The sequence below is a fragment of the Myotis lucifugus genome, unplaced genomic scaffold (genome assembly GCF_000147115.1).
Source record: "Myotis lucifugus unplaced genomic scaffold, Myoluc2.0 scaffold_12, whole genome shotgun sequence".
NCBI classification, from domain to species: domain Eukaryota; kingdom Metazoa; phylum Chordata; class Mammalia; order Chiroptera; family Vespertilionidae; genus Myotis; species Myotis lucifugus.
In genome coordinates, this window is record NW_005871060.1 from 9,511,744 (window position 1) to 9,538,746 (window position 27,003).

At 39.7% G+C, this 27,003-nt stretch overlaps 1 protein-coding gene, 1 non-coding gene and 1 pseudogene across 5 annotated transcripts in view; all 3 read right to left on the reverse strand.

Annotated features, from left to right (window-relative positions):
- FAM13A (family with sequence similarity 13 member A) overlaps nucleotides 1-27,003 on the reverse strand; it is a 270,864-nt gene that overhangs the window by 214,122 nt on the left and 29,739 nt on the right. For 3 of the 4 annotated variants that reach the window (XM_014452073.2, XM_006084613.3, XM_014452072.2), the window contains exons 2-3: nucleotides 19,255-19,444; nucleotides 9,747-9,956 (exon numbers count right to left, since the gene is read on the reverse strand). In XM_014452073.2, the coding sequence (XP_014307559.1) occupies nucleotides 9,747-9,956; nucleotides 19,255-19,411 (367 nt within the window). In that variant the 5' untranslated portion in view covers nucleotides 19,412-19,444. Of the gene's footprint in view, nucleotides 1-9,746; nucleotides 9,957-19,254; nucleotides 19,445-27,003 lie in introns of those variants that run through there. The other variant, XM_023750424.1, reaches the window with a different exon arrangement.
- On the reverse strand, nucleotides 2,968-3,074 carry LOC111825055. The gene has a single exon (XR_002828170.1). It is a non-coding gene; the product is annotated as a U6 spliceosomal RNA (small nuclear RNA).
- LOC111825074 lies at nucleotides 15,998-16,142 on the reverse strand (annotated as a pseudogene).

The window sequence follows — 27,003 nt, forward strand, 5'->3', positions numbered from 1 at the left end:
CTGTTTAAAATATTTTAACTACTTGAAACCTGAAGTTATTTCTATGAATTGGAATCAAAATTAGAATGTATTAATTCATGGGTCTGGAAAGTTTAAGAAAACTTTGCAGATGGAATAATGGTTAATAACTGAAATAGTCATCATTTTCCTTAACATCAACCTTTTCCTAGGACAAGAACAAACTTTCTCTTTTAGGGAAAAGTGCCACTTCAAATTATTCAAGTTTTCTTGAAAGTTTTCATTCATTCTTGGCTAAATTTGACCCATTTCTCAAGCAAAGACACAAACACTCAACTAGCAGCATCTACACAGTACACAGAGAAAATTAGCACTTAAAGAAGACTGTACCATAAAAACTTTTGTTCCAGAATAAGCAGCAACCAGTGAACCAGGTGACAAGTATTTGCTCTCGTTAAAAAGGATGATAAGCATAACCAGTAATGCTGGACCCAGATCACATGAGGGGTGACACCTAACTCTAACCTGGACATTTATCCCAGTGCTTGTCACGTGCTTTGACTTTTCACTGGCCATGAAGTTATACTGTACTTACAATTTTAGCCTCAAGGAGAAAAAAAACAAACTGAATGCTAATCTCTACCACAATATATCTCAAAGTCATGAGAAGGTCAGCCATTAAAACAAGCAAAATACTTAGCCTCATGGCGCCAGATTTATTGAAGTAGCTTTTTATTTCCTCATTAAGCTTCACAAAAGGATTTATGAAAACTTGCTAATTGATTAGACTGAACAATGAGCTGTTGCTGACTTTGGAGATAAAGAGAGGGCATAAGCTCAAGGATGTGGACAGCTCCTAGAAACTGAGGAGACGCCAGCAAGGACACAGGGACCTCAGTCCTACAACCACATGGCACTGAAGACTGCTAACGACCTGAGTGAGTCTGGTCGGGTAAGAACTCAGGCCAACATACACCTTGATTTTATTCTTGTGAGAGCTGAATAGAGAAACTAGCTGAGCCTTCACACCCCACTATGAGATAATAAACGTATGTTTGCTGTTTTAAGTCACTAAGTTTGTTGTAAAGCAGCAACAGGAATCTAATCCCACGTAGAGACAACTAGACTGAAACAGAGATGAAAACTTGTCCATGTCCACACACCACAGAGCTCAACTGCCGTTCAAATCCGGGCAGTCCGACCTCAGAGCACAGGAGTTGTTATCAACGTACTCTAACAGAATTAGCTGTTTCATACATGTCAATATTTTTAAAATGTTTTCTGAATCGACAAGCAAAATTGATAAATAGTAGTGGGTAGGAACCCTCATACATTATAGCTTCTTAGGTCCTGGGATATGTGTGTGTGGGGAACAACATTTTAATAAGAGCCTACAAGAATGTCGGGCACAAAATGTTTTCTAAAAATAGTGAGAATAAAAAACGTGAATTACATTCTTTCTAAATATGCACTCGCAGAAGAATGGGAAAAGCAATCACAAACCGCCTCTGCATTTCATTCTCCAGAAGTAGAATCACTACTTTCGAGTGACGAGAAGCTTCATAATCACGTCTTATAACTAATGGAATTTGTACTTTTCCATGTAAAGCGAGAGGCTATGTTTTTATAGCTCTCTCGTAACCCTTGCCCATGACAAAGTTCTTTCTCAGAGGCCCCACACAAATTTCTCAAAGGGCAAGATGATAAAGTGACTAATAAAAATTAATTAGTCTATTCTTAGACACTATTAATGAAACTACCAATCTTACCATTCTGATTAGATTCTGTAAGATGCAGAAGTGTGTGTATTGCTAAATTAGCCAGGATCCACACTTAACTCCTGCTCCCAGAATGAACCTACATGCTGACCCACACAATTAGTATTTCCTCAAAGTAACATGTAGGCCAGTGATGGCGAACCTATGACACGCGTGTCAGAGGTGACACACAAACTCAATTTTTTGATTTTTCTTTGTTAAATGGCATTTAAATATATAAAATAAATATCAAAAATATAAATCTTTGTTTTACTATGGTTGCAAATATCAAAAAATTTCTATACATGACACGGCACCAGAGTTAAGTTAGGGTTTTTCAAAATGCTGTCACGCCGAGCTCAAAAGGTTCGCCATCACTGATGTAGGCAAAGGCCTGCAGGCCGAACAGAGAATTAGTGAGGCTTTACATTTCAGTCCTATAACAAAAACTAACACCTGATGATACGTAAATAGTAGGTCAGCTAATCTGTTCTGAGGGCATTTACTGAGTGCTGCATGCTTGTCAGGGGAAACAGGTGGCACAGATAAAAATATAAGAAACATATAAAATAGTCTATCTAAATTTCCAAACTGGAAGATCAAATCTAGGTTAGCTGTTAGACAAGCATTTAACAGGTGAAGAAGGTGTTTATATGGGATGCCAGTACACAGGAGAACAGGAAAAACCACCACAGCACACAGAAAGGGGAGCCTCAGAATATATAACATGCTAATCTTGAACAATAAGGCACTATCCCAGCTAAATAAAACTTAGCTTCTTGGCTTTCCCTATGAATCTAGTGCTATATTAAGTGTGTGTGTGTGTGTGTGGGGGGAGGAGTGACACACTACTTACTAAGTAGTTAATAGGGAAAACATATCACCATTTATCCTTCCCTTGAGATTCAGCTGACACTGCTCAAGCTGTAAGTGGACTGAGTTGGTGTCCTTTGAGTTAAACCATGAAGCCCAGAGTTAAGCCCAGAGTTATTTAAGTCTATTTTGAAGGTCTCTTCTTTCTCCCTTAAGTCTTCAAATTTATTTATGGACTCAATGCAAAAATTGAGTATGTCCACGGGTTCAGAAAAGTAGGTGTTTACAATGCAGCTGAATGGAATTAGGACAGATTTATGGGTGACTAGCAAGCTAATCATTTGACATACTTTCAATTTGATATTCTTTAAGCAAATTTTCAATATTTCTTTTAAGTGAATTGACCTTCTATAAATACAAGTTGGATACCTTTTTTAAAAAAAATATGGAATGCTTCACAAATTTGCATGTCATCCTTGCACAGGGTTCATGTTAATCTTCTCTGTATCTTTCCCATTTTAGTATATGTGCTGCCGAAGAGAGCACAAGTTGCATATATTTTTTAAATAATTCATTTGTTGGCTGTGCTCTCTTCCAGCTCAATCCAAATAAGATATTCCTCACATAAAAGCATGAGTGAAAAATGCAGAATTTACTGAGGATTTCACTCAGTTCATAACAATTAATTCCAAAAATCTCTAACAGACCTTATCGCTTGGCCTTGAAGGGGCTTAGTCTCCTCTCCCTTCCTCCTCTGCAGGCCCATAATCTTCCTGCTACTACAAAATTCTATTGCCTAAAATAAAAAATACAGATAACAACAGGTGTTGGCGGGATGTAGAGAAATTAAAACTCTCATTCATTACTGATAGGAATGTATAATAGTTCAATTACTTGGGAAAATTGTTCCTTAAATGTTAAACATAAAGTTATCATTTGACCCAGCAAATCCACTCCTAGGCAGTTACTCAAGAGAATTGAAAGCACATACCCACATAAGAATTTGTAGATAAGTGTTCATAACAGCACAGCTAGTCAAAAGGTTATGCCCATATAAGACCATGTAAATGCGTGTTCATAACAGCATTATTCATAATAGCCAAAAGGTGAAAAAGGCCCAAAGTCTATCAATGAATGAATGGATAACAAAAGTGTGGTACAGTCATGCAAGGGGATATTAACCAGCCATAAAAAGGAAGGAAGTGCTGATCTATGTTCCAACAAGAATGGACCTTGTAACTTATACTAAGTGAAAGAAAGCCAGTCACAAGAAAACCCACATGGTGTGTGATTCATTTATAGGAAATGTCCATAATAGGCAATCTATATAGACAGACTGCCTAGGGCTGGGGAAAGTGGAGGGGCAGCAGGGAGGTTGAGGAAGGAATGGGGAGTGTCTGCTAATACACTTCCAGTTTGAAATGATAAAAATGTTCTAAAACCAGATGTGGTGATAATTGCACTCTGTGAATACACTAAGAATCACTAAATCATATACTTTATGGGTCAATTTTATGATGTATAAATTATATCTCAATAAACCTCTTAAAAGAAATTCTGTTGGCTTTAAAATCAAGTATAGGGAAAAAAAAGTCAGAGAAGTTACAGCTAAAGATAAGTTTATCTACTTTTCTCCTAATGACTCACTAAAATGACAATAAAATAATTGTAAAGGTATAATCTGTCAAGAATAAAGAGAACTGAATAGAGGACAGTAGATGAAAGACTTCAACAAATTTACATGCACACACGCACACATGCACACATACTTCAAGACCAGCTCTAATGCAGAATTTTGCTTAGCCAAGGCTTCTCATTCAGAATTTGCATAATCCCACTCATTACTTATAACTATCTCATAGCATCAAAGGAAAAAAAAAAAGATTAATATATGTGCTCTGTACAGAAAAGGTCATCTAGTTATCAGGATATACAATCTTAGAGATCACAGAGTATCATAAACACAAGTAAGGTTTTTCCTGTCACGTGGATCTGAAGGAAGCAGAACCAACTGGAATGTCATCAGAATGTATGGAGTCACATGTGGACACCTGGGCTTCCTGGCACCACATCTGCAACTCATTCCAGTGCAAGTTTCACAATCTGAATGATTGGCACCGTGGGCAGATATGCCAGTGGCAACCTTTTAATTCTTTTCTACATTTAGATTTTTATCCAGAAGAAAAGAATCGTTTATATACTTGTTATTGCTTATAAAATGCCTAAAAGGCACAAACTGAAAATGAAAGAGCTTAAACTTGGAATTTAATATGATTGTTTTTCATAGACACAGAAATTTGTGAAGGTTGAATAATTTCAAAAGAAAAGGAACTTCTCAGTAAGAAGGAATTAACTTAGGGGAGGAAAAATGTCATGTACTTCCCATGGAGCTCATCCTATCCAAAGAGTGATGACGTAACTAGTATTATAACTAGCCAACATCTGCAAGGTAAAAACCACTCAGCTGATTGCAAGCAATGCAAGTGTCACCATGATATGCAGTATGGATAAAAGACAAGCTTGACTCAAACTTTCTGAGTGAATTCCTCAGATAATGAAAAAAGCAGAACTCAAGACTCAAGCACAAGTCAGCTTATTAAATTAGATTTCTTTACAATTAGACACAGTACTCATTAAAATGGCCCTACTATCAGGGTGCTTTTCTTCAGAAAAACAGTTGCTGTTTAAATTATCAAACGCTCATAAACTAAAACTCACAGCACTTTATTCTCACATATTGTTTGCACAGCTATTATAAAATTCTGTTCCATTTAAAATCAAGTATGGGGGAGGGGGAGGCAAAGGAGAATGTCCATTTAAAGGAGTGATCACATGTTCTTCCCAAGATTCCATCATAATGACAATAAAATAATGTTCAAAAAGCATAAGCACCCAAGGGCAACAAAAACAGCAGAGAAGACAGAAGTAGATGAGATTTCAAAGACGTTTAGAAGTGAATGCAAGTGACTGGAGAGACTGTTCCAAAGCCTGTCAGTCTCTAGGGAGCTTACCGCCACACATGCATTTGGGCAATTGTATTATCAGGTAGGAGTGCTGAGGCTTCGTCTCTGGGTATCACTGGATTCCTGGATACCTGAGGCAGCTAAGGGCTATAGTGAAGTACCAGTTGAAAAAGTGAGAATCAGTGAAAATCTGCTAAGAAATAAGGGGCCTATATCACATTAGGGCTGGTGCTGGGATCAAGAGATTATATAAATAAAATACTTGCTAGGTTTTAAACTATATAAATAAAACATCTGCTAGACATTAAACTAAACAGTGGTAATCTATTGTCACTGCAAGTAATAAATTCTCAAAGAGAATCAATGTTAAAACATAAACGAAAAACATAAAAAATTATCTATACAAATTAAGAAAACACACCCCAGTAAAATTTTTCCCATGGATTTTAGAATCATTCTTTACTTTTAGCTGTGCTAGCCATTAAAGATTTCCAAGACAAAAACATCAATTCTGTAATAATAATTTCTATCCTAGAGACCACCTAAGTAGCATCCACTGTAGGCTCTTTACTAATTAGTTTTCACTCGTACACTTACCAAATTGTGATACATTTTTCTTTTTATAAACTGTGATACATATTTTGTAATATTTTTATTGATTTCAAAGAGGAAGGGAGAGATAGAAACATAATGGATGACATGAGAGAGAGCCATTGATCAGCTGCCTCCTGCATGGCCCATACTGGGGATTGAGCTTGCAACCCGGAACTGACCGGGAACTGGGACCTGCTGGTTCATAGGTCGATGCTTAACCACTGAACTATGCCAGTCAGGTGTGTCATACGTTTTTAAAAGCCCAGTGTTATGCACTGAATTCTGTCCGTACAAAATTCACAGGTCAAAGCCCTACTTACCCCCAATGAGACTGTATTTGGAGATAGGGCCTATAAGAAGACAATTAAGGTTACCTGAGGCCATAGAAGTAGTGCTCTAAGAAGGGAGAGACTTTAGGAGAACATGCACACATGTGTCCCTAACCCTGCATTGGTGAAGGTTAACTGTATTTGTAGGAGTAGCTGTAATGGGTGTAGAAGCCACACACACATAAATCATCTAAGCGAAATCTTGGCACAGAATAGGTACTTAAAGCACGATGAAAGATATATAAAATTAGCTTACAGTCATCTCTTTACAGCTATAATATTCAAAATGCTAAGTATGAAGACTGTTGAGTTTATGTGGATGACTACGAAATTCACATCTTCAGCCTTAATCCCCCATCTCCTAAGCACTGACATTCATTTTACTCATCATGGCCCCATAATAACTTTCCCTCTTCATTTCCATTATTTGTATTAACTGACCACTTGTCTAGATGGCACATCAGAATCTCTCTTTTTTCTTAAATAAAAACAGCTGGACCTAACCGGTTTGGCTCAGTGGATAGAGCATAGGCCTGCAGACTCAAGGGTCCCAGGTTCGATTCCAGTCAAGGGCATGTACCTTGGTTGCGGGCACATCCCCAGTAGGGGGCGTGCAGAAGGCAGCTGATCGATGTTTCTCTCTCATTGATGTTTCTAACTCTCTATCTCTTTCCCTTCCTCTCTAAAAAATCAATAAAAAAAAAAAACAACACACAAAAACATCTGGATCGCTGAGATAAACATTTATACTTAAAATTGTTTTTCTTGAAATAAAAAATAATAAAAGAAAAATTAGATTACAAAAAAAAAAAAAAAAAAAAGACCCCACAAAGAGCATACATCTGATTCTACCAAGCTAATAGCATGAGTCTTTGGGCTGAGTCCCAAATTCACCTGAAGGGAGAGAGGGAGCATTAGTCAGACACAGAAGGTTCCTAGAAAGTGGAAGACTGCTTCTTCCTTTCAGGACAAAAGATCAGGTCTGACAGGCTGACGCATTTTAAAAGTAAAGGCCCCACCCTAGGTACAGATAGAAAAGATTTGAATTCCTGAAGAATAATAGCTGCTTTGGGGCTTGGCAAAGCATAGTCCGCATCCGCTCTCCTTGGTGCTAATTCAACCTTGTCTCAGAACTTCCTAATTTATTAATTCCCACTCATGACAGTCTGACAAACCCCCTTTGCCAGGGTGGTCCTTCCATATCCAATTATGGGATAGAAATATTTGCACTTATATTACAGATTTTTCAGTAGGGAACATTCACATAAAGGGATTTCTAGTTAATCCTAAATTAAATTAATCCTATCCTAAAGTCTTTTTATTGTTTGCAACTCATATCTATTCCCCAAGCACACCTGAGGCTATAAAAAGAGAAAACATATATTACTGGCCCACCAAGATAGGAATAAAGGATCCAAGGCATGGAATATAGCCAAACTGAGATAATTACTTTAAAAACCTCAATTAAGGAAGGTGAGACCTTGCAATCAGAGATAAGTTTCACATGAAAACAGAAAAAGATAATCTCTTAACTAGGAATTGTCCACACCAGGACTGTGACAGGAGCAAAACGTTCTTACAGAAATCAGCTTTCAGATAGTTTTCGATAAATACCTGGTGTGCAGATATTCTAAAAACATAATCATCTCAGATTCAGAAACCAGACAGCTCCTGTTAGAAAGTGACGATGTAAATGTGCTCTTCCACAGAAGGCCCGTTGTCTACAAAACCAAAGGCTGCCCCACAGCAGGGATGCTCAGGCAGCCTCCAGACTCTTGTCAGCTCAAAGGTCTGAAAAATACTTTGTGGAGGCTCCAGAATTCTATCCTCCTTAGCATGGAAAATAGGATCTTGATCTAAGAATTTTAAGCTATTCAATTTGGAGACGGCTTGCTCTTTATACAGGATATAATCTGAAGGTCCATAACATTAAAAAAAAAAAAATCTGGCATTGCGTTGTGACAGAGTATCTGGAAAACTAACCTGTTATTATGAGGACAAATATGAAAGCAGGGTAGTCTTTATTAAGGAAATTATAGCAAAAATATTTCATTAGATTATCAATGTGTAGTAGAGGAGGGGAGATGAGAATACTATAACTTCTTTCAGTGAGTCTGTAACGAGCATTGACACCGCCAGCTTTAGAGTGACCAGATGCGCCCTCAGTAAGAGTAAGTCTTTATTTTCTACCTGACATATTAAAGAGAAAAGTTTATTTTTACAGAGGTTACACAATCTGATACCTTATTCCCTCTACTTAGCAGTTTACACAACTAGCAAGTACTCCATTAATACTTTCTTTATGAAACATCTCAAATCTAGCCCCAGAGGTTTTCAAGGAATGAGAGAATATCAGTAAAATAAAAAATTATGCCCTGGCCGGTGTGGCTCAGGTGGCTGGGCGTCATTTGTGCACCAAACGGTTGCCAGTTCGATTCCCGGTCAGGGCACGTGCGTGGTTGTGGGTTGAATCCTTGTTAGGGGTGAGTATGGGAGGTAGACGATTGATGTTTCTCTCTCTCTCTCTCTCCCTTCCTTTCTCTCTCAAAATCGCTAAAATCATCCATGGGTGAGAATTGAAAAAAAAAAAAAAAGTTTCTTCATTTAAAATTACTTAATACTACAATCATAAATCAATTTTGCCTCACAGAATTAATACAATTATCTTAGGATTCAATTTTGTTTATGAGAAAAAGAAGTAACCTGTCAGTTTCAAAGGTCACTAACCAAATACAATTCACTTATTATTTCCTACACAGATTTAATGTCGTATTCTCACTCCTATGGCAATCATTAGTCAGAAAAGAATTCTTTGGCCCCAAAGCATAAGGGCTTCTTAGTATTATGTTACTGAAGTATTTTAGGAATTGCACTTAGTAATGGTATTCATAATCAGTTTAGTATTATTTTAGGGTAGAAGATGGGGGCCTAGAGTAAAATAGCAAGATGGTGATTATAGAGAGATGACAAATATGTAAAAGCTCATTTTAATATTTCTGGTTTAAATATTTAAAATTAAAATGGTTAATATTTAAAAGTTTCGTTTTTAAAAAAATATATTTTCATTGATTTCAGAGAGGAAGGGAGAAGGAGAGAGATAGAAACATCAATGATGAGAGAGAAGCATTGATTGGCTGCCTCCTACATGCACCCCCCACACTGGGGATCGAGCCCACAACCCAAGCATGTGCCCTTGACCAGAATTGAACCGGGGACCCTTCAGTCCGCAGGCCAAAGATCTTATCCACTGAGCCCAACCGGCTAGTGCTAAAAGTTTAGTTTTAACTGGAAGATGAAACTGTTTAATTGATGAAAGGATTTACTGCACTAACCCTGAAAGAGCTGAAGGAACCGAGGATGCAAGGCCGCGGGGATCACACTCTCGGGCAGCTCCCTCAGGAAGAGCTTTAACAGACTGGCCGCTGCACACACGTCGCCGTCCTCCCGGAGCTCCACGGGCACGCCGCTCTCGAACTTCAGGCGCAGCTGCTCCACCACCTTCATGTTGCCATTCACCCTAAAAAGGCCTTCCTGGGTGAGTCCTGGAACAGTGAGGAAATAGACAGAGGTCTCTTACAGATACAAGCTCAAAAGGACAATAACAACAAAAATAAATAACTCTCAGGACAGGATTCTTTGAATACTATATAATAACCAAGTTTCATATTTTGTAAAAATGTTTTCCTAAAATACATCTTATGTCTACAACATACCAACAAAAGAGCATACGTAACTGTTATAAAAGCTGACCTCTAAAAATGATGTTAGAACATATATAACCACAAAACATACACGGTTCTACAAAGAAATTTCATTCATATAATCTTAGATAGTACATAACAGAAACTTACCCTGGGCCCCAATAACAGCTTAGCATTTTGAGAACAACTATTTAAAAAAAAAAAAATAACATGTATGTAAGAAACTTCTCAACTCTATGTGATTATTTTTGTAATAATTTAATTAAGAAGTAGTATTTCTTTAATAATCACTAAATTTAAGGTATAAGAGTCTATGAGACTATAAAGTAGTATAAGACAAGATCCTTGCCTTCAGCTAACAGGTGATATTAGTCTTGGCGGGGGTCAACCGAAAGCTTCATGGAGGAAACCTTTGGCTCCTTTGCATAATTTTTGGCTAAAATATAGGCAAGAGAGAAGGGCTGACAGATGTGAAACTACTGTAGTTTAAGTTTCAGGGTCCCTCATTTGTTTGGGTCCTTTCCAGTGCTCTGTCCCTAATTTAGTATTTTTAATTTTGTATTCTTTTTCTTAAGGGGGCCCCAAAAGGATTAAGCAACAGAACACACAAAACTTTGATTTATCCCTGACAAAAAGAACAAATATATGAATTAAGAAGCAGAGACAGGACAGAATAAAGAAAGATAGGCAAATAAAAATGTGGAATGTTTAGGTCAAACAGGGATGGGGTAATAAATGGAAGAAACGGGATAGGGCCATGAATACCAAGTTAAAGACTGCAGACTTTATCACTGGAGCACATTTTCAAGTGGGGAGTGGGGGAGCACAGGAGGGGAACACGATGTAATCAAGGTTTCAGAAAGACCTCCTAGAGAACAAGTAGGGAATGCAGAGGGCAGAGAACTTGCCTTCTGGAAACCATATTCAACGGTCAGGCAATCAGACAGAACGTACGGTGGGAAGGAAGTGAAAAGGAGAGTATAAAGGTGATTGATAACTTAGCACAAAAGGGAAGTAAGGAAGAGTAGGAGTTGAAAGGTAGGGTTTGAAAACAAGAAATCCAGAAGGAAAAGCACTGTCAAGAACAAGGCGAAGTGGGGTAAGGGACGATGGCTAGTTTAGGCAGAAGATAATGACTTTCAGCTCAGTGTGCTGTGTTTGAGGAGATGACACACCACTTAAACAAGTGAGTCAGACCATGAAGGAATGTGAGAAGTGTCAGAAGCAATCCTTCTAAGAAAGAGTAACCCAAGGACTCAACTTGCCACTCTTCTTTGAGAACCCAGTCGTGAACTTGAGCAATGATATAGCATTAACTCCTATTATAATTATTTAGATGGAAGGGTTTGTTTATATCAGCCCTTACTTCTTTCTCTTACCTGCTAAACTGTCCTGCTCTTTTTTTTTTGTTTGTTTTTGTTAAAATATATTTTATTGATTTCAGAGAGGGAGAGACAGAAACATGAGTGATGAGAGAGAATCATCCACCAGCAGCCTCCCGCATGTCCCCACACTAGGTGGTCGAGTCTGCAACTTTGAATGATAGCCTTGCAGGATAGAGTATTTTTGGATTCAGTCCTTTGCTTTGCATCACTTTGTATACTTCATTCCATTCTCTTCTGGCCTGATGTGTTTCTGTTGAGAAATCATTTGATAATTTAATGGGAGATCCTTTGTAGGTAACTCTCTGTTTCTCTCTTGCAGACTTTAAGATTCTCTGTCGTTAATATTTGCCATTGTCATTAAGACGTGTCTTAGTGTGTGTCTTTTTGGGTTCTTCTTGTTTGGGACTATCTGTTCTTGTGTGACTTTTTTCTTCCCCAAATCAGGGAAGTATTCTGTCATTATTTCTTCAAATAGGCTTTCTAATCCTTGCTCCTCTTCTTGTCATTCTGGCACCAATCTTATCCGTATGTTACTTTGTTTCATGTTGTCCCAAAGCTCCCTTAGGCTCTCCTCCTGCTTTCTAATTTTTTTCTCCAATTGATGCTCGGATTGGGTGTGTTTTTCTGCCCTATCTTCTAATTCACTAATTTGGTACTCTGCTGCTTACAGTCTGCTTCTTATAGTTGGAACCTTCCATCATGGTTTTATTGTAGCTGTATTGCTTTTTATTTCCTCTTAATTCTTACATAAGTTGTTGGTTTTCTCATCTAGCCAGTTTAGGAACTGTATGACCCTTAGTCTGAATTATTTTTCTGACATATTGCATGCCTCTGTTTCATTTAGTTCCCTTTCTCACGAGTCCTCTTTTTCTTTCATTTGGAGGCTGTTTCTTTATCTCCCCATTTTTGCTCTCACGAAGGGTCCAGGCACCAAGACGTGCAGTGCCTGGGGCCGATGCTGTAGGCTTGGCAGGCAGTGAGCGCAGTCTGAGGCTGGCCAGTGGGACGCTCGGTGCCCAGGAACTATGCAGTGGTCTGGTGGGTGGGGGACATACTCTGGGACCCACAGGAGCCCACGTCCAGGGAGGCTACAGTCCTGGTGTCCGTGGGTCTGCAGCTGAGGTAGCAGGTCTTTGGTCAGAGTGCCTGTAGGGTCCGGGGTGGTGTCTGAGGCCAGTTTGGGTGGTGGTGAGGCTGGACTTCTTCAAGATGGTGTGGTTTCTGTCAGAGCCGGCCCCTCAGGGAGTGATTTCAGCTGTAGCAGGGGCTCTCCATCTAGGAGAGACAAGTCCACCAGCCCCCTAAAGTCCTGAAGGATCTAGCTATCCCTAACTCTCTCTCTCTCTCTCTCTCACACACACACACACACACACACACCCCACATGTCCACACACACTCCCCTTTAGCTCCCTCACTCACTCATACTCTCTTCCTCACTGCCATCCTGCCAGCCGCCATATTCCCTGCCTCTGATATTTTTTTCTGTCTTGTTCTTTCTAAAGAAAAAGGATCTTTAGAGCCTGCCCCCTGTGTTAAAGGGGCATTTTACAAACAGGTTTGTTTTGTATCTTTTATTGGATCCCTGTGTGACAAACAGATGGGAGTTTTCATTTTAAGGTCTTTGCACTTAGTTTTCCTGAAACAGACCTGAAATTGTCTTTTCAAAACAATTCCACATGAACCTCAGAAGCTGTTGTGGGATGTAGTTGGATCCTTTTCCTTTGCCTTTCTCCCTTCGTGTTACAAAAATAAAAAACAAAACATAACTGAGGGGAATGGAGGGGAGTGGAGTGGAGGGGAGAAAAAGGATGCTAATTTCTTTGTAATTTCATACACATTTTCTGAACCCTTTATGTATTAATGAGTACTTTGCACTAGGTTAGGTACTAAAGAAGTCAACTCTTAGAAAGAAAAATCACTGCCATTACCTTTATGGAATTTGAAGTCTAGTGAGATGTTTATATTTTTGTATTTACACACATATTATTTTGCTCTGAAGAACGTAAATATCAAAAGATGATATGAATTTTAGCTCCAAGTTTTACAAAAATTTGTGAAACCAGAGATGATGTTAAAAATATTTAACAACCAGTATGGCCAAGGCATAATCAGAGGAGATACCGGTCACTCTGTGTGTTATGCAGCTTCTCAAATGGCCCCAATGATCCCCACCACTTGGTATCCACATCCATGTGTAATCTCCACCCCTTGAGTGTGGGCTGGACCTAGTAATTTGCTTTTAACCAACACAATGTAGCAAAGCAATGTGATTAGGTTCTAATCTTATTTCTGAATTTAGGTTATAAAGACTTACGGTGTCCATGTTGCTTGCTTGTGTTTCCTTCCTCTCTCCCCCTCCCCCCCCCGCCCCCCTCTCTGGCTCTTCTTACTTGCTCACTCTGATGAATTGCTGCTATTTATTTTGTTAGCTGCTTTAAGGAGAGGTCCACGTGGCAAGGAACTGAGGGCAGTTTCTGGACAATAGCCAGCGAGGAGGACCTGAAAACCTCAGGTCTACAGCCCACAAGGAACTGAATCCTGCCAACAGCCATGTAAGTGAGCTTGGAAGTGAACATTTCCCCAGTCAAGTCCTGATAAGTCTGTAGCTTCAGCCAACACCACAACTTCAGCCTTAGAAGAGACCCTATGATAAAAGAAACAGCTGTGCCAGAATTCATGACCAATGTTTATTCCCGTGAGGCAATAAACATTGTTGTTTTACTCTGCTATGTTTGAGGATAATCTATTATTCAGTATCAGACAAAAGGAATGGCACATCATATTAGTTAGTGCTGCAGAATATCAGTTACTATTGGAAGACTTTAGCATGTCATTTTTAAAGCTTTTCAGGTCTGTTTCCTATACTCCACAAAGCTTCATCTGTAACACAGAAATGTATACTGGCACCAAGCAGAGCACTCAATAAAGGAGAACCCAATTCCTGGTCAAGGCCCAAATCTTGAAAATTTAGAATTCTGCATCATAGTCCTGTATCTACCCAGCTCCTGAGCTTATTTTTGGCCTAGCGAATGCCCCTTGGGTCAGATTTCACAGACCTTAGGTTTTCTCTTCCAACAAGGTTTTGTGACCCTTCCCTCAGATAAATATACTTCCAGTTACTCCAAAATAACCACCCACTTCCATGAACTGGCCTTGGTTTTCAAGGTTCCTGGTCCCACAGACCTTACTAGTGGAGATAAGTTATAAATGGAAGGAATCTAAGTTAAAATGCTTCTCAACCATTCCTTTCTGTCTCTATTCTATTTATTTGCACAACTCTTCCCTCAGGAACATCTCTCACCCAAACAACTCTTAGAATATTTAGTAATTTTCAAGCAGGAGAAGTTTACCCCTGGTCATGGCTATATTCACTCTGGAGGGGGGGTGGGGACAGGACAAAACAGTTTTTTAAAACCCCTTTTGAACTTATATGTAATGCCTATATAAGGCTTACCAGACTAAATAATCTCTAAATTTCCCTACTCTAAATTTTTAGGAAATGACAATCACAACTGAAATGTTCAGAAGGATGAGGTGTCTAGAAGGCTTAGTGGCATTATTCTCATACATTTCTGAAATTTTGTTAGATTTGATTTCAGGAGATATGGATTAAGCATCATGGAACATCAATTTAATAATGATCATACAACCTAATTAACATCTACACCACTGACAACTACTTTTTTGTATTGAAATATTTATTACAAAATAGTGTGACTATATCATCATTAGAAACTAAACATGCCAGAAGTCAGAATTTGCCTAATTGGAACACTTTGGCCCAGAAAACAGTATAACAATATATAAGCATATCCTGACATCTGGTGGTGAGTGCAGAATCCTACACTACTTAAAATGTCATCATACAGTGTCTTCATGCTAAAGAGAAGGCATCTAGTAACATTGTCAGCAAGACTAGTTATTTTAAAAGATGATATACCTCATAAGATTTTCCTTTGAATCTAAAAAAAAGAAAAATGTATTTTTTAAAGTAAAAAAGTTTGTTTGATATAGGCCTTAATAAACCTCTTCTGTCCCAAATTCCTTTATAGTAAGAGTTCCCCTTGTGTCAAGTTGTTAAATGTCTGTATTTAATTAAACAAACTATGACCACAGTATCTACCACTGGTTAAATTATCATGACTAATCTCCCTATATCCCATACCTGATAAGAGTGCCTACTCACCATTGTATAATGAATTCTTGCTGACTTGAAAAAGGCTACAAAATAATTAATAAAACCAATAGAAGTATCTTGACCTCAAACGTATACCACCCTTCAAACTTACATAGGCTCTTTGGTTTACTAACATGATAATTTCAAAGGAATAAGGGGTTCCTAGTTGTCTAAGTATTAATGAACTATACAACCTTTTGAAATGATGGGTAGATAACCTCCCCTAGTTTTCCAGTCAAGATTCTGATTCAGTAGACCAGAGGTACCGCCCATGCAAAAGATTCCACTAGTGATTCTATTTCTTTTCTTTTTTTTTTTTTTAATGTGCCTCAGGCATGAAACAGCTCTGGCCACTGACACAGGCATCAAGCTAGGATGAACTAAGGACTGTATATCTGCTTTGCCCCTGACTGATATAAGAGCAACACCACCAATCAGGTGTCTCCTTGCCCATTGCCAGGGGGTTAGTGATTCTATTTCACATCCCTACTTAAGAATGACTGATTTGGCCCACTAAAACATTTAGTTTGAATTACCTGAACATACCCTATTAGAGAGTAACTAAGAACATGCTAAGGGGAAGAAGAAAACCAATCTCTAATTCAAATTTTACCCAAATTTTCTTATTTTGATTATGTGAATATAAACTGGTTCAACTCTTCTAGAGTTAGATATAAATACACATATCCTTTGACTCAGAAGTCCACTTCTAGAAAGTTAGTCTATGACCATGGTCGGCAAACTGCGGCTCGCGAGCCACATGCGGCTCTTTGGCCCTTTGAGTGTGGCTCTTCCTAAGCCTTAGGAGTACCCTAATTAAGTTAATAACAATGTACCTACCTATATAGTTTAAGTTTAAAAAATTTGGCTCTCAAAAGAAATTTCAATCATTGTACTGTTGATATTTGGCTCTGTTGACTAATGAGTTTGCCAACCACTGGTCTATGAGAACACTCACAGTGCTTGAAATGACACACTAAAAAAGAATAAGCCACATTTCTAAAGAAAATAATAAAATGTAAGTGTAAAGAAATTTCCATATATGCCAAAAAGTTTTTTTAAGTCACTGAATCTTTGTAGACAGCAAAAGACGGGCAAGAATCAGTGCCCAAACATGGTGGCCCACAGGACTGCAGGGAGGAAGAGAGTGTGACACAGTAAAGAAGTGAGGGAGGTGTCTGTGGATGTGTGTGGTGTGTGTGTGGGTGAGTGAGGGACAGATAGCTATCTCAGGAGTCCCAGGGACTGGCAGATAGAGCTCTTCTAAAAGGGGAATCCCAGCTGCCGCCGTGGGCACCCCCAGGGCGGCTTGGCTTTGACAGAGAACCCACACCATCTTGAAGAGGGGAGCAACGGAGGCCAGGAGTGCTGCAACACCAACATCCAGACCAACCTCGGACAGCACCCCTGAACCTGTGCAAGGAGCTGCTTGCCAGCCATAAGCCGCGTGGTATCACCACAGTGAGCAGCGCAGTGCCATGACGTGGGTCCTAGATGTCTGCAGTGAGAGCGCACCAGAGGGACCGCTGACCTGTGCCTCCTAGCCAGAGCCCAGACCCAGTGTTCCAGGATCCTGTGCTTCAGGTCCCTGTGCTGTGAGTGCAAGCCACGGGCACCCCATTCCCCACTCCATGACTGAGCCCAATACAGAACTGCAGCCGGGTGCGTTTACACCCCTGCCCAGACAGAGCCCTTGCCCGGCGAGCACCCTGCCCCCGGCACAGACAGAGCGCGCTCCACCACCAGCACAGACAGACCTTTTGGCTGGTCCGCACCCCGCACCCCACACAGACAGAGCCGCAGCCCAGTGTGTGCTACGCCCCCGGCACAGACAGAGCCTTGGGCCAGTGGTGCTCTGATACCAGCACAGACAGAGGCTTCGACTGGTGAGCACCCCGCACCCCGCACAGACACAGCCACAGCCCAGTGTGTGCTACGCCCCAGCCCAGACAAAACCTTTGGTCTGTGTGTGGTCTGTGTGTGCTCTGCAGCCAGCACAGACAGAGCTGTCACCTGGCGCACACCCTACTCCCAGCCGGGGTCAGAGCTGCTGGTGCGACCTGGTGTGCTCAGCCAGAGGTCACAGGACCACACTGCCAAGTGCACTGCCAGAGGGACCTAGGGTACCATCCAGCCTTAGCAGCTGGGTCTGCACAGCAAAATGCATGCCAGAGGCTTCAGAGAGTCGTACGCCAGAGGAACTGTGTACCTGCCCTCGCCAACCCTGAGAAACGGATAAATGAGGGACCAGAACCATGTGAGAAGGGTGTACAATTCAGAGATGAGGCAATAAAGGTGTGAAACCCAAGGCAGACCCAGCCCCTGGGGCTAGCAAGTCCAGCACCATTGGACTGCTATGGGCTTCAACCCCTCAGACCCCAAGCAGGGAGTCCAGGGCCAGAAAGAGAGAGTAAAAATGGGGAGACAAAGAAACAACGTCCAAAGAAAGAAAAGGAGACAACACTTTTTTAAAAGGAACTAAATGAAATGAAAGAATGCAATATGTCAGAAAAAGAATTCAGAACAAGGGCCATACAGTTCATAAAGCGGATGGATGAGAAAATCAACAACTTATGTGAGAATAAAGAGGAAATAAAAAGCAATACAGCTACAATAAGAAAACAAAATGGAAGATTTCAATGGTACACTGGAAGAAGTGGCCCCACCCCATAACAAAGAAACAGAATTTCCGGAGGATGAGGCCCAGAAATCAGGATTTTAACAAGATTCCCAGGTGATTCTAATGTGCAGCCAAGGTTGAGAACCACTGCCATAGAGGAACAAATGCAAGGTGCTTCTCAAGCATTTGCAATGAAGGATTCTTCTTTGCAGGGGGAGTGGCCTTGTAATCATGGGAAGATATGGGGGCTGAAGCAAACTGCAAAAGTTCAGAAATTCTTTGAACTTTCAAGTTAACTTTTAAAACTCCTCCAAAATTTTACACTCTATTCTGTAATTAGTCTAGTTTTAGTACAGAAAGGCTTTTTCAGTATAAAAAATGATGAATATTCCAAGTTCTCCCTTGGAATATTTCCCTCCCAAATCTTTTAGAGTGTATTGATATTTATTATATAGTTGGCCATTCTCTTATCATACTGCTGTAGCTTGAAAGCATGTAGGGAACATGAAATAATTTTTTCAAATTATCCAGATTTTAAATAAAATTATAACCATAAGGCAAAATAGCTTTCAAAAATGAAGAGATATAATTTATCTTTTTATCATGCAATGTACTATGTTACTCTTCAATGGTTTTACATGCTTAATTTTATCACTTCAAAAGTAAGTTAACACCCCGGAGTAGGCTACACATACTACTTTTTTAGGAAGGCAATCAAGGTATCCAATGAATTCATGATTGACCTCAGCTGACAGAAACCAAAAAGAGTTCTCTCTTCCTTTAAAATGTATTGACTATCAATTGAACTATTAGTATCAGAACAGTGTATTTCAGTACTTAAAACTAGAAATCATTCCAAACTAGAAACCTCAATAATTAAAGTGATTGTTCATAGTAACTACTTAATGTTTTATGTGAGAACTGTGGAAACCATAGTTAAAACAAGACTTGACTTACCATTCTTCGTCAAGTACTCCACTATATTCCCCACTATAGCTGGGATGCCATTCACAGTGAGTCCCTGCTGTTGAAGGTCTTGGAGGCTGACGCCAAATAACTTCTTATAGGTAGAATTCTTCTGCTCACTTAGTGGCACTGCCACTATCTTTTTCATGTCTTCTTTCAGCCGAACTGTAGCTTTACTTTGCTTAAAAGAGCGTAAGAAAAAAGAGCAGTCAGTCATTTTTACCACAGGAGGTTGCATGGTTACAACACAAACACCTGAATTAAAATGTAAGTGTTTGAAAACATATAGCAATAGTCTTCACTTATTTTTACTCCCACTCAAAATCTCTAACATCTCTCATGTGTTGCTCAGTGTTACAAATGGCTCAGTGTTACCACTGACATCACGGTTAAAAGGAGTGAAAAATAATGAGAAACCTAAAGCCATAACATAACTGTAGCTAAGGGAGGGAGCAATACAGTGCAGTATCTAAGATACATATATTACTACAGTAACACAGGGTTGTGACTGGTTAAAGGTAAATAAAACATTTATACGAACATTGAAACTTCATGCAGATCCTGAAATAATAAAGGTTTTTTAAAGACAAAAATTTATCTAGATGTCATTTTAAGGTAGCTTTAATTTGCAATGTTAGGATAGATATGTATATAAAATATAAAAATGTGGAGTAAACATTTATTTCTCTGACTTGATTATACCTGTGAAGAGCTCAACAATATTTTAAGTTACATAAAATCAACTCAATTCTCTTTGAGGTTCAAAAGGCCACATCTCTGAAACAGCATCATTTTAGGTAGTCACAATTTTAAAAATTCCAGCAAGACTGTTCATATTATAAATATAAAATGCAATTTACATTCAATTAATTCAAGTTACCAACACACAAAAATTCATACAAATGTATTTTTTCCTCTTAGTAGAAATTTGTCTCCCAAGGAACTGTCACAAGAGATAAATATTAACATGGTTTAATATAACTAAGTGATCTTTTAAAAGCATGTGCATCTATAAGTCTACACACTGAGAAAAAAGATGGCAAAATGCAAACAATTTTATTTGGGGACAGATAACAGATTGGAGGAAACTCACTTTTTAAGAATGAATGTAGCAACTAATGAAAGTATTATAAAGATTATGTAGCTGCGGCATTCTAAAAGTAGAAATATTACTTCCATTTTAGAGTTGAGGAAGCAAAGATCAGAGTGTTAAGTAATTTGGTAAAAGTCACAAAACTAGTAAGAGTTTCATCCTTGCCCTAATCGGTTTGGCTCAGTGGATAGAGCATCAGCCTGTGGACTAAAGGGTCCCAGGTTCGATTCCAGTCAAGGGCATGTACCTTGGTTGCAGGCACACCCCCAGTAGGGGGAGTGCAAGAGGCAGCTGATCGATGTTTCTCTCTCATCAATGTTTCTAACTCTCTATCCCTCTCCCTTCCTCTCTGTAAGAAATCAATAAAATATACTTTTTAAAAAAGATTACGGTTGCTTTTCAGAGTCCTCAGAATGTCTCCCTATCTCTAAGCAACATCTCTTTAAAAAAAAAAAAAGAGTTTCATCCTATTCTAAGTCCATGTTCCTCTCCCTAATTTAGATTTACATTAATGTTATAGGGCAGTTGGTGTATAATTATAGTAACAATAGAGGCCTGGTGCACGAAATCTGTGCACGGCGGGGGAGGGGTGAAGGTTCCCTCAGCCCAGCCTGCACCTTCTCCAATCCAGGATCCCTCTCACAATCCAGGACCGCTGCCTCCTAACTGCTCACCTGCATGTCAGCCTGATCACCCCTAACTGCCCCGCCCTGCCAGCCTGGTCACCCCCAGCTGTCCCCCCCGTGCCGGCCTGGTCGTCCTCAACTGCCCCCCTCTGCTGGCCTGGTTGCCCCACGCAACCTGCTGTTCAGTCGTTTGGTTGTCCCTCACTAAACCCCATGCCAGCTTGGTCGTCCCACGCAGCCTGCTGGTCGTTACTGTTACTGTGATGGCATCCTGGACAATTTGCATATCCCTCTATTATTAGCATAGATAGTACGATAAATGCTGTATATGACCCAAGACCATTAAACAAAGTTAATTCTACAACCCTGATTTTGAGTTGGCTCCCTGTAATCTCAATTTGATTTTGAATCTTACACTCTGAAGGATCAGACCAACTTTCCTTGAAATATCTGCATCTTTTAAGAGGTCATATTTGAAAGCCAGATTTCTCTTGTGAAAATTAAACAAATATAAAGTTACAATATTCATTTAGTATATATTAATATTGTAAATATGGGATAGTGTTAGCTACTATAGAGCAGTAGTAGAGTAAGAACTATTTTCTCAGTTATCAAGGAAATTATGCATTTATTAATCAAGCCAAATTTGTAACAGCTAACAATATTTTTTCTTGTGGGTTTAAAAATACTTTAATCTCCTTCAAGTGACCACATGGAAAATTTTAGTCAATCAGGTATATCTGGTGAGTAAGTAGCCAAAAAGTAATCAGTATTAATGAAACTTTGAATATTAGTCTCAAATGTAGAATTAAAAACAGCTCACAGCCCTAGCTAGTATGGTTCAGTGGACAGAGTATGGGCCCAAGGACTGAAGGATCCTGGGTTTGATTCTAGTCAAGGGAATGCACCTCCATTGCAGGAATGATCCCGGCCCTGGTTGGGGAGTGCATGCAGAGGCAACCAATCGATGTCTCACATAAATGTGTGTCTCTCTCTGTCTCTCCTCTCCTTCTACTCACTCTAAAAAGAATGATAATTACAGGTCAATATCCCTCATGAACATAGATGCCAAAATCCTCAACAAAATCTTAGCAAATCGGATCCAGCAGTACATCAGAAGGATCATACACCATGACCAAGTAACATTTATCCCAGGGATGCAAGGATGGTACAATATCCGTAAATCAATAAACGTGATTCATCACGTAAACAAATTGAGAGATAAAAATCACATAGTCATATCAATTGACCCAGAAAAAGCATTTGACAAAATCCAACACCCTTTCTTGATAAAAACTCTCAGCAAGGTGGGAATAGAATGATCATACCTCAACATAATAAAAGCCATATATGACAAACCCACAGCCAACATCATACTCAATGGGCAAAAACTTAAACCATTTCCCCTAAGAACAGGAACAAGACAGGGATGCCCACCCTCACTACTCCTGTTCGACATAGCACTGGAAGTACTAGCCATAGCACTTACACAAGAAGGGGAAATAAAAGGTATTCACATTGGAAAAGATGTAAAACTGTCATTATTCGCAGATGACATGATACTGTACATAGAAAACCCTAAAGCAGGGGTCCTCAAACTTTTCAAACAGGGGGCCAGTTCACTGTCCCTCAGACCATTGGAGGGCCGGACTATAGTTTAAAAAAAAACTATGAACAAATTCCTATGCACACTGCACATATCTTATTTTGAAGTAAAAAACCAAAACGGGAACAAATACAATATTTGTATTTGCATGTGGCCCGCGGGCCGTAGTTTGAGGACCCGTGCCCTAAAGACTCCATCAAAAAATTATTAGACTTAATAAATGAATTTGGCAATGTAGCAGGATACAAAATTAATGCCAAGAAATCTATGCATTTTCATACACAAATAGTGAACTTACAGAGAGATTAAAAAAAATACCATTTACCATTGCAGCAAAAAGAAAAAAATTAATATACCAAGGAATAAACTTAACTAAGGAGGTGAGAGGCCTGTACTCAGAAAACTACAGGACACTAAAAAAAGAGATAGAGGAAGACATAAACAGATGGAAGAACATACCGTGTTCATGGATTGGTAGAATCCACATTATTAAAATGTCCATACTACACAAAGCAATCTATAGATTCAATGCAATCCCCATTAAAATACCAACGGTATATTTCACAGATCTAGAATGAACTCTCCAAAAATTCATCTGGAATAAAAAAAGAGCTCAAATAGCTGCAGCAATCCTGAGAAAGAAGGACAAAGTAGGTGGGATCTCAACACCAGATATCAAGCTGTATTACAAAGCCACGTTCTCAAAAGTGGCTGGTACTGGCACAAGAACAGATATATAGACCAATGGAATAGAGAACCCAGAAATCGACCCAAACCACTATGCTCAATTAATATTTGATAAAGGAGGCAAGAGCATACAACGGAGTCAAGATAGTTTCTTCAATAAATGGTGTTGGGAAAACTGGACAGATATATGCAAAAAAAAATGAAACTAGACCAGCAACTTACACCATACACAAAAATAAACTGAAAATGAATAAAGGACTTAAACATAAGATGGGAAACTATAAAATTAGAGGAATCCACAGGCAGCAAAATCTCAGACATATGCCAAAGCAATATCTTCACCGATACAGCTCCTAGGGCAATGGAAACTAAGGAGAAAATAAACTAATGGGACTACATCAAAATAAAAAGCTGCTACACAGCAAAAGAAACCATCTACAAAACAAGAAAGCCCACTGCATGGGAGAACATATTTGCCAATGATATCTCTGATAAGGGTTTAATCTCCAACATTTACAGGGAACTCATAAAACTTAACAAAAGGAAGATAAACAACCCAATCAAAAAATGGGCAACGGACCTAAATAGACACTTTTTGAAAGAGGACATACATAAGGCTGAGAGACATATGAGAACATGTTCAAAGTCACTAATCATCCGAGAGATGCAAATCAAAACGACAATGAGGTACCATCTCACACCTGTCAGAATGGCTATCATCAACAAATCAACAAATGACAAGTGCTGGCAAGGATGTGGAGAAAGAGGAACCCTCGTTCACTGCTGGTGGGAATGCAAACTGGTGCAGCCACTGTGGAGAACAGTATGGAGTTTCCTCAAAAAACTAAAAATGGAACTTCCATTTGACCCAGTGATCCCACTTCTAGGAATATATCCCAAGAAACCAGAAACACCAATCAGAAAGGATATATGCATCCCTATGTTCATAGCAGCACAATTTACAATAGCTAAGATTTGGAATCAGCCTAAGTGCCCATCAGCAGATGAATGAATTAAAAAACTTTGGCACATCTACACAATGGAATACTATGCTGCTGTAAAAAGGAAGGAACTCCTACCATTTGCAACAGCATGGATGGAGCTGAAGAGCATTATGCTAAGTGAAATAAGTCAGTCAGAGAAAGATAAATATCACATGCTCTCACTCATTTGTGGATTATAATGAACAATGTAAACCGATGAACAAAAACAGATGTAGAGATGGAGAAGCATCGATCAGATGCTCAAAACTCGGAGGGAAAACGGGGGGGGGGGCAGTGAGGGGGAAAGATCAACCAAAGGACTTGTATGCTTGCATATAAGCATAAGTGATGGATGTGGACAACAGGGGGTGAGGGCAGGATTTGGGGGATGAGGGGCCATTGGTGGGATAAGGACACATTTGTAATATCTTATTCAATAAAGGGAAAAATTTTAAAAAATCAAAATAAATGAATAAGAAATCTAAAAAAAAAGGGCAACGGACCTAAATAGACACTTTTCAAAAGAGGATATAAGGAAGGCCAAGCGACAAATGAAAACATGCTCAAAGTCACTAATCAACCGAGAGATGCAAATCAAAACAACAATGAGGTACCATCTCACACCTGTCACAATGGCTATCATCAACAAATCAACAAATGACAGGTGCTGGCGAGGATATGGAGAAAAAGGAACCCTCGTGCACTGCTGGTGGGAATGCAGACTGGTGCAGCCACTGTGGAGAACAGTATGGAGTTTCCTCAAAAAAAAAACACAACTAAAAATGGAACTCCCATTTGATCCAGTGATCCCATTTCTAGGAATATATCCCAAGAAACTAGAAACACCAATCAGAAAGGATATATGCACCTTATGTTCACAGCAGCACAATTCACCATAGCTAAGATTTGGAAACAGCCTAAATGCCCATCAGCAGATGAGTGGATTGAAAAACTGTGGTACATCTACACAATGGAATACTATGCTGCTATAAAAAGGAAGGAACTCCTACCATTTGCAACAGCATGGATGGACCTGGAGAGCATTATGTAAGCAAAATAAGCCAGTCGGAGGAAGATAAATATCAGATGATCTCACTCATGCCTTTATTTTTTTTAATAAAAAATCATTTAGAAAGCTAAGATAATGCATGCACTATGACTGTACAAGTATTTGATGATTTGGGATCACCCAGTCTCCATGCCACTTTTTTTCCAGTAATAAATCCTGGATGCTTTTTTGGGATTGACTGCACCCTTGTCGTGAGCAGCTTTGATGAGACTGCCACTCAAAACGACCATCCTGCCTTTAGCAAAGGTTGGGCTCGGGGTCTCCACCAGGCCAATCAGACCCCTTCTCCCGCAGGCCGCTGAATCTTTATTTATTTTAAAAAATATATTTTTATTGATTTTAGAGTGAGAGAGAGAAACATCAATGAGAGAGAAACACTGATGGACTGCCTCCTGCAAGCCCCCAACTGGGGATCAAGCCTGCAACTGGGCACGTACTCTGACTGGGAATCGAACCAGCAACCTCTTGGTTCATGGGTGGAAGCTCAACCACTGAACCTCACCAGCCAGGCAAGGCCACTGAATCTTGGGTGGACTAGCACAAGGCCAGAAAACTGGTTGGAGCTAACTGACTCCAACTACAGTGCTCACAGGATGGTTACATTAACTAAGCATTAAATTAACTCTTGCCACCTGCATCACTGGTGTTGCTATGGTCCTTTAGCTGCCCTTTCTGACCCAGGTTCTCCAGCTGTGCCTTCCATGTGGCGATCCACTCTATTTCTGTTCAGTAACACACACACACACACACACACACACACACACACACACACACACACCTATTGATGAAAGTGAAAGGAGTTAAAGGGCAATTGAATTAGGTAGATAGGGAAAGGGGTGGGAGAAGGAGGAATGGTGGAGCTAGCTGAAACCAGCAAAAAATGTGTTTTGCATCAAACAGGATAGGCAGAAAGACAGGATGGATAGCAGAAAAACAGGGTGTTTTGAAACAAGGATGTTTTTCTTGCAAGTGCAAAACAAAATGTTGCAAAAAGGCCAGGAACCAATCAGAGATCGGCACAGCCCAGAAAGACCAAGAGTGGGCCTTTAGCCAGTATAAGGGGAAGAGCAGAATGCTTTGGGGGGCAACCCATTCTCTCCTGAGCGGGAGCCTGTGTTTGTTTGCAATAAACTCCTGCCTTGTTTGAATGCCTCTGGTCTGAGGCTTCATTCTTGGATTCCATGAGACAAGACCCTGGGAAAAATTCCTGCTCACCAGTTCTGGTATCTAAAGTAGTTCTTTTTTTAAAAAATAAAGAATAATCAAGCAGATAAAAATCCAGAGCTTTAGAAAAAAGAAAATCAGAATGGTAGCAATGGCGACTTTTATGGAGTGTTTACTGACTACGACATTCACAGCTTCAGCTACTTCAGATGCTTTCACTCATTAGATCCTAATAAAGACACACTAGGAAGGGAAGGTACCTTTGTGATCCCCATTTTACAAAGGCACAGAGGAGCCAAGAAATGTGCTCCAGGTTGCATCAAGGATGTGGTGTAGCCAGGAGTCCCTCGCAGGCAATCTGAGGGCAGAGGCCCGTGCTCCAAGCGTCTCCAAGCAGGAAGGGGGGAGAATTCAAAAGCACGTGCTGGGGAGTCCAGCGCCCTTGCTAGAACTGAGAAGCCAAATTCTTCCTCTTGTAGCAAAGGAAGGTTATTTACATGTTTCTTGGTCTC